Below are 10000 nucleotides of genomic sequence, written 5' to 3'. Positions count from 1 at the left end.
AGAGAGAGAGAGAGAGATTCTCTCCACTAGATCTGCACAATATGAAAAAATATCGTATTGCGATTATATCGTTATCATGATTGCAGCTCTCTCAGCTTCTGGAAATTAGTCCTCATTTTCCACAAACCTGCTTCTCAGTTACAAACTATAAACTTTAAACGAGTTAATCGTCCTCCACAGGATGAGGGTTAGACTCTACATCACCCCCTGCTGGACTGGAGGACACACTACACATCACACACACTACACCACACTACACTACACATCACACACACTATACCACACTACACATCACACACTACACGTCACACACTACACACTACAGATCACACACTACACGTCACACACTACACGTCACACACTACACATCACACACACTACACCACACTACACTACACATCACACACTACACATCACACACTACACACTACACTACACATCACACGCTACACATCACACATCACACACTACACACTACACATCACACACACTACACCACACTACACACTACACGTCACACACTACACATCACACACACACTACACATCACACACTACACATCACACACTACACATCACACACACACTACACATCACCACACTACACACTACACGTCACACACTACACATCACACACACACTACACATCACCACACTACACACTACACATCACACACTACACATCACACACTACACTACACATCACACGCTACACATCACACATCACACACTACACATCACACACACTACACCACACTACACACTACACTACACATCACACGCTACACATCACACACTACACATCACACACTACACTACACATCACACACTACACATCACACACACTACACCACACTACACACTACACTACACATCACACGCTACACATCACACACTACACATCACACACTACACATCACACATCACACACTACACACTACACATCACACACACTACACCACACTACACACTACACGTCACACACTACACATCACACACACACTACACATCACCACACTACACACTACACATCACCACATCACACACACTACACATCACACACACACTACACATCACCACACTACACACTACACATCACCACACACTACACATCACCACACTACACATCACACACTACACACTACACATCACCACATCACACACACTACACATCACACACACACTACACATCACACACTACACATCACCACACTACACATCACACACTACACACTACACATCACACACTACACGTCACACACTACACACTACACATCACACTACACATCACACGCTACACACTACACATCACACACTACACATCACACGCTACACATCACTACACATCACACACTACACACTACACATCACACACTACACATCACACACTACACACTACACATCACACACTACACATCACACACTACACACTACACGTCACACACTACACATCACACACACACTACACATCACACACTACACATCACACACACATCACACACTACACACTACACATCACCACACACTACACATCATCACACTACACATCACACACTACACACTACACATCACACACTACACGTCACACACTACACACTACACATCACACACTACACACTACACATCACACACACTACACATCACACACTACACATCACCACACTACACATCACACACTACACACTACACATCACACACTACACATCACACACTACACATCACACACTACACACTACACACTACACATCACACACTACACATCACACACTACACATCACACACTACACGTCACACACTACACACTACACATCACACGCTACACACTACACATCACACACTACACATCACACGCTACACACTACACGTCACACACTACACAACACACACTACACATCACACGCTACACACTACACATCACACACTACACATCACACACTACACACTACACATCACACACACTACACATCACACACTACACACTACACATCACACACTACACATCACACACACTACACACTACACATCACACACTACACACCACACATCACACACTACACATCACCACACTACACATCACACACTACACACTACACATCACACACTACACGTCACACACTACACAACACACACTACACATCACACGCTACACACTACACATCACACACTACACATCACACACTACACACTACACATCACACACACTACACATCACACACTACACACTACACATCACACACTACACATCACACACACTACACACTACACATCACACACTACACACTACACATCACACACTACACATCACCACACTACACATCACACACTACACACTACACATCACACACTACACATCACACACTACACGTCACACACTACACACTACACATCACACGCTACACACTACACATCACACACTACACATCACACGCTACACACTACACGTCACACACTACACAACACACACTACACATCACACGCTACACACTACACATCACACACTACACATCACACACTACACACTACACATCACACACACTACACATCACACACTACACACTACACATCACACACTACACATCACACACACTACACACTACACATCACACACTACACACCACACATCACCACACTACACATCACACATCACACACTACACACTACACGTCACACACTACACACTACACATCACACACACTACACATCACACACTACACACTACACATCACACACTACACGTCACACACTACACACTACACATCACACACTACACATCACACACTACACACTACACATCACACACTACACATCACACACTACACACTACACACTACACATCACACACTACACATCACACACTACACACTACACATCACACACTACACATCACACACTACACACTACACATCACTACACACTACACATCACACACACTACACATCACACATGACACACTACACACTACACATCACACACTACACATCACACACTACACACTACACATCACCACACTACACACTACACATCACACACTACACACTACACATCACACACTACACATCACACACTACACACTACACATCACACACTACACATCACACACTACACACTACACATCACACACTACACACTACACATCACACACACTACACATCACACATCACACACTACACATCACACACTACACATCACACACTACACACTACACATCACACACTACACACTACACATCACACGCTACACATCACACACTACACACTACACATCACACACTACACATCACACACTACACACTACACATCACACACTACACATCACACACACTACAGACTACACTACACATCACACACACACTACACATCACACACTACACATCACACACACTACACACTACACTACACATCACACGCTACACATCACCACACTACACACTACACATCACCACACTACACACTACACATCACACGCTACACATCACACACTACACACTACACATCACCACACTACACACTACACATCACCACACTACACACTGCACATCACACACTACACACTACACATCACACGCTACACATCACACACTACACACTACACATCACCACACTACACACTACACATCACCACACTACACACTACACATCACCACACTACACACTACACATCACACACTACACACTACACATCACACGCTACACATCACACACTACACATCACACACTACACACTACACATCACACACTACACATCACACACTACACACTACACATCACACACTACACATCACACACACTACACACTACACTACACATCACACACACACTACACATCACACACTACACATCACACACACTACACACTACACTACACATCACACGCTACACATCACACACTACACACTACACATCACCACACTACACACTACACATCACCACACTACACACTACACACAGGCACTGATTTCAGCATGATGGAGTTTTACAGATTCACTGCTGCAGGTGCAAATCTGGATCTCACCATGTCGTAGACGTTGAGGATGACGGGTTCACTGGCCATTCTTCAGTCCTGAGAGAGAGAGAGAGAGAGAGAGAGAGAGAGAGAGGAGTGCAGTCCTTTCTGAAGATGATGATGATGGACGTGTGCAGGATGGAGGGATTGTTTAGCAGCTTTTATTCCTCTAAAGCGAGGCGTGAGTTTGGAGGTAGCTACAGCCGGAGACGTCCGTCTTCCTCATTGGTCCTCTATCGACAGGACAGGCACTTCAGATCCCTCGAGCGGCGATGAGCAACACAAACATCAGGATCTGCATCCGGACGATGGACATCACTTCATCACATCATCACTTCATCACATCATCACTTCATCACTTCATCACATCATCACTTCATCACATCATCACATCATCACTTCATCACATCATCACTTCATCACATCACTCCTTGAAAAAAACAAATAACAGTGGAGGAGAGACGAGTGAAGGAGCTTCATACGCAAAGGACTGAATGGAGTTCCAGCAACAAGCTGATGTGAGGACTGAGAAAAAGAGAGAGAGAGAGAGAGTGAGAGAGAGAGTGAGACAGGGAGAGAAAAACAGGGAGAGAGAGAGAGAGAGAGAGAGAGAGAGAGTGAGACAGGGAGAGAAAAACAGGGAGAGAGAGAGAGACAGACAGAAAGACAGAAAGAGAGACAGAGAGATAGAAATTGAGGAAGAGACAGAGTGATAGATAGATAGATAGATAGATAGATAGATAGATAGATTTACTGCAGTATCCCGTGAATCAGCACGCGGTGATTTAGAGTCGCAGTGCGCGCGTGTTCCCCTGATGAAGATGATGATGATGAAGATGATGATGAAGATGATGATGATGATGGTACAGTCCGGGCTGCAGTCTCCATCAGAGAGACTCGGAGCGCGTGCCGGTCAATTTTCCCCCGAAATCCAAAATTCGCTTCAAAACCGGAGGAGGATGACGTCACGACGCAGACCGGACGCAGCGGAGCGCGAGCGCGCGCGGAGGAGACGAGCTGAGCTGAGGGTCCTCGCGCTCCTCACTGCAGGACCCGGAGTGCAGGGGGCGGAGTCAGCAGCGCTGCCCTGGCTGTTTATTGGTCTGAGCTCCACACCAGACTCCGCCCACTGCACCCTCACTGTTCCAGCTTTAAGCGGAAGTGAGAGAAGATTAAAGCTCAGCGTGTCATACATCATTTAACACAGTAAGAGTGTAATGCGGTTCATTCCACAGAGGAAACACTCAAACATCAGTTTACACCTGCACTAGTGATTTTATATTCCGTTTAATAATAATAATAATAATAATAATAAGTCTGCATTATGACGGTTTAATAACAGAATTCCTGGATTATTAACAGATAAAAACATTTAAAGGGAAAAATAAGCCGCTGATGTGGTGATTATATTCAGTGGATATAAAAGTTTACACACCCCTGTTACAATGCAGTAAAAGTATTACACTAAGAAGTAAAAGAATGACACTAAGATGAATCATGTCAGAACTTTTCTCACCTTTAATGTGAAATTGCAAAGTAGACAAAGTGAAAAACAATCAGGAACTTATTTAGGAAAAAAAGAAAAATAAAAAACTTACAGTAAACTAGATGCATAAGTATACACACCCCTAAACTAATACACTGTTGTAGCAGCTTTTGATTTTATTCCACCACTCGGTCTTTTTGGCTCAGAGTCTATCAGCACATCTTCACTTGGCAATATTTTCTCTCTCTTTCTTGCAAAAACATTCCTGATCCATCAGACTGTAAGAGAATTTCCTGCGCACAGCCGCTTCAGGTCACCCCACAGATGTTTAGCTGGATTCAGGTCTGGGCTCTGGCTCAGTCATTCAGAAACACTGATCTTCTTTTGCTGAAGTCGTTCCTTTGTTGATGTGGATGTGTGCTTTGGGTCGTTGTCGTGCTGAAAGGAGAAACTCCTTTTCATCTTCAGCTCACTAGCAGACACCTGAAGGTTTTGCACTAAAATCGACTGGTATTTGTAGCTATTCATGATTCCCTCCTCCTTGATAAAAGCAGCCATAAAGCACGATGCTGCCACCACCATGCTTCACCGTGAGGATGGTGTTCTTTTGGTGATGTGCATTTTTTGCACCAAACATACCTTTTGCAGACCAGAACACAGTTTGCCACATGGTTTGGGGTGATTTATTTGAGCTTGGATGTTTTTTGTGAGAAAGGGTTTCCGTCTAGCCGCCTGCCCCAGAACCCAGACATGTGAAGAATATGAGAGATTGCTGTCACATGTAGAGAGTAATCAGTACATGTCAGATGTTCCTGCAGCTCCTTTAATGTTGCTGTAGGTCTCTTGGCAGCCTCCCTGGTAAGTTTTTGTCTTTTTATAAATTTTGGAGGGACGTCCTGTTCTTGGTGATGTCACTATGTTAATTCATTTTCTCCACTTGTTGATGATGGCCTTCACAGTGTTCCATGGTACATCTAATGTTTTGGAAATTCTTTTATACCCCTCTCCTGATCAATATCTTTCCACAGCGAGACCCTGTACAGGTTTTGTAAACCCTTTATGAAACATGGCTTCAGCAGTCAGAAACCGAGAAGATGCGAAGAAACTCCTACAGAAACAGCTGATCTGGATTCAGCAGTTCTGCTTTAAGGTTCTCCCAGAGGATCAGCCGAGGAACCTGAAAGTGTTCTCAGTTTACTGGGTAGAACCCTACAGCAGAGGGTTTCACTATCAGACAGGGTTCTGAGTACAACTCCTCTAGAACACTTCTTTCTGATCTGTGTGTGTGTGTATGTGTGTGTATGTGTGTGTGTGTGTGTGTGTGTGTGTGTGAGAGTAAAGGTTCCTGTGCTGCATTTCCTGAGAGAGATGAAAGGTGTGTAACATATACTCTCTGCTAATGCATCCATTTTGTGTGTGTGTGTGTGTGTGTGAGAGGCTAAATAACATGGATACTTGGGTACAAACACAGTGTGCAGTGACCACCTCCTGTCTAACACACACACACACACACACACACACACACACACACACACACAGAGCTAAAGGTCTAAAAGCTTATATCAGACATTAATGGACTCTTCCCTGCTCTCAGCATTTTACAGACCGGGCATCGATTTCTGTAAGATGCTGACTGGACACACACACACACACACTCACACTCACGCACACTAACACACACACACACACACACACACACACACACACACAAATCCATTTCCATCCTGTCTGTAAAAATATTGCATTTTGCTCTCTCACTAATGGACTCATTGGTGTCTGATTTCAATCCCCACTACCCCACACCCTTCCCCACTACCCCTACACCCTTCCCCACTACCCCTACACCCTTCCCCACTACCCCTACACCCCTCCCCACTACCCCTACACCCTTCCCCACTACCCCTACACCCCTCCCCACTACCCCCATACCCTTCCCCACTACCCCTACACCCCTCCCCACTACCCCTACACCCTTCCCCACTACCCCTACACCCCTCCCCACTACCCCCATACCCTTCCCCACTACCCCTACACCCCTCCCCACTACCCCTACACCCTTCCCCACTACCCCTACACCCCTCCCCACTACCCCCATACCCTTCCCCACTACCCCTACACCCCTCCCCACTACCCCCATACCCTTCCCCACTACCCCTACACCCCTCCCCACTACCCCTACACCCTTCCCCACTACCCCTACACCCCTCCCCACTACCCCTACACCCCTCCCCACTACCCCCATACCCTTCCCCACTACCCCTACACCCTTCCCCACTACCCCTACACCCCTCCCCACTACCCCCATACCCTTCCCCACTACCCCTACACCCCTCCCCACTACCCCTACACCCCTCCCCACTACCCCTACACCCCTCCCCACTACCCCTACACCCTTCCCCACTACCCCTACACCCCTCCCCACTACCCCTACACCCTTCCCCACTACCCCTACACCCTTCCCCACTACCCCTACACCCTTCCCCACTACCCCTACACCCTTCCTCACTACCCCCATACCCTTCCCCACTACCCCTACACCCTTCCCCACTACCCCTACACCCCTCCCCACTACCCCCATACCCTTCCCCACTACCCCTACACCCTTCCCCACTACCCCTACACCCTTCCCCACTACCCCTACACCCTTCCCCACTACCCCTACACCCTTCCCCACTACCCCCATACCCTTCCCCACTACCCCTACACCCTTCCCCACTACCCCTACACCCTTCCCCACTACCCCCATACCCTTCCCCACTACCCCTACACCCTTCCCCACTACCCCTACACCCTTCCTCACTACCCCCATACCCTTCCCCACTACCCCTACACCCTTCCCCACTACCCCTACACCCCTCCCCACTACCCCCATACCCTTCCCCACTACCCCTACACCCTTCCCCACTACCCCCATACCCTTCCCCACTACCCCTACACCCTTCCCCACTACCCCCATACCCTTCTTCACTACTCCTTACACCCCTCCCCACTACCCCTACACCCTTCCTCACTACCCCTAGTTTAACCCCCTAGTAGTGTTCACTTGACCACTTCTCCTAGTATTTACCAGTTCTTTCTGCACTACTCCTACTTCCCACTTTACACACATCACGCCTTTTCTCTCTTCTTATTTTCCTGAAGAGGTTCTGCTGAAAACCGGTTGTGAAAGGCAACACTTGGTTCTCACAGCGTGATAAAACAAGGAACCAATTTTCCCCTCAGAGTGTACGCCCTCCGCTCCTCACTGCACTTTCTTCCCTTTTCATTCCACTCTTCCTCTCTTCACCATCTCTCCATCAATCTGTTTTTCACTCTACATTAATTCTCAAGTCTTGTGTAAATGAAGAACACATAGCCGGTTGTGAGCGTGTGTACAAGAGAGAGAGAGAGAGAGAGAGAGAGAGTGTGTGTGTGTGTGTATTCTCACAGCGAGGCCAAGGTGATCATTATTTATTTACATCATCAAATCACAAGTGCACTTTCACATCATCAGTCCAACTTCAAACCGTCACCAACATGTGTGTGTTTTCTTTCCAGATGGACAGGGGGGCATTTACTTTCTCTCTTTCTCTCTCTCTCTCTCACACACACACACACACACACGCACAGAGTGTATATCAGATACACAAACAGGAGTGTCTGTGTAATTATATTGAAATGCACATTTCAGCCTGCAGGGGGCAGCACAGATTCACACGCATACAATTAACACTCATGACAAACAGGAGTCTGGTAAAGAAATGAACACACACCACCATGTGTACACACACACACACACACACACACACACAAGTGGTGTGTGAAGCCTCCAGTTTAGCACGATGCACTACATCTGTGTTAATCATACAATCGCCTCAAAGCCGCACTGCACCGTCCTTTAGTGGGTTTATAAACATCAGCGTGTCATACAGAGTCAGAAAACACATCAACACGTCTGTGTGAGAGACTGAACACGCCCACAAAGCCCAATGAGGAGACTCACACACACACACACACACACACACACACACACACACACACACACACACACACACACATTTAGCGCACCATGCTAAACTGGAGGCCACAGGTTTCCATAACATGCTTCCCAGCTCCAGGGATTTGATTCGCTCCTCACACTGACAAACACAATCTGATTGGACGCCATTATCGATTTTCCTCATTAAGGAATTTCCCTTTTTTTTTTTTTTTTTTTGGTCAAATGATTCTCTTACAGTCTCGCTCTTTACAATCAGAATAATCTCTCGAGCAGCACATAGGTTTAAATCACATCTACGATAATGTGGGCGGAGCTTAAGCTGCAGTTAATCAGCCAATCATACGTACACATGATCGTATGACATCACCAGAATGCAGCTACCAACACTGTCTAGCGAACATCAGTTAACTGCTTAAGAGTTAGCTGGCTAAATGCTGTACGGCTAGTCAGGGTCGAGTGCAAAAGTTTGTACGCCCCATGACAAAATGATTACAACAATAAAAACGTAACTTATAGCAACAGAATTTATCACAA

The 10000-nt window shown here is 46.5% G+C and overlaps 2 protein-coding genes across 2 annotated transcripts in view; both read right to left on the bottom strand.

Moving 5' to 3' along the window:
* Window positions 1-4731, bottom strand: part of LOC113541916 (deubiquitinase DESI2) — a 13491-nt gene extending 8760 nt beyond the window's left edge. The window contains exon 1 of the mRNA XM_034313528.2: window positions 4011-4731. Coding sequence (XP_034169419.1) covers window positions 4011-4049 — 39 coding nt within the window. The 5' untranslated portion in view covers window positions 4050-4731. The remainder of the gene's footprint in view (window positions 1-4010) is intronic.
* Window positions 4732-8922: 4191 nt separating this feature from the next.
* Window positions 8923-10000, bottom strand: part of synj2bp (synaptojanin 2 binding protein) — an 8314-nt gene continuing 7236 nt past the window's right edge. Inside the window, exon 4 of the mRNA XM_053232950.1 lies at window positions 8923-10000. This exon is cut by the window's right edge and continues 709 nt beyond it. The gene's annotated coding sequence lies outside the window, so the exon portion shown is untranslated.

This window comes from Pangasianodon hypophthalmus, chromosome 3, assembly GCF_027358585.1.
Source record: "Pangasianodon hypophthalmus isolate fPanHyp1 chromosome 3, fPanHyp1.pri, whole genome shotgun sequence".
Taxonomy (NCBI): Eukaryota; Metazoa; Chordata; class Actinopteri; order Siluriformes; family Pangasiidae; genus Pangasianodon; species Pangasianodon hypophthalmus.
This window is presented reverse-complemented; position numbering and strand designations above follow the sequence as displayed.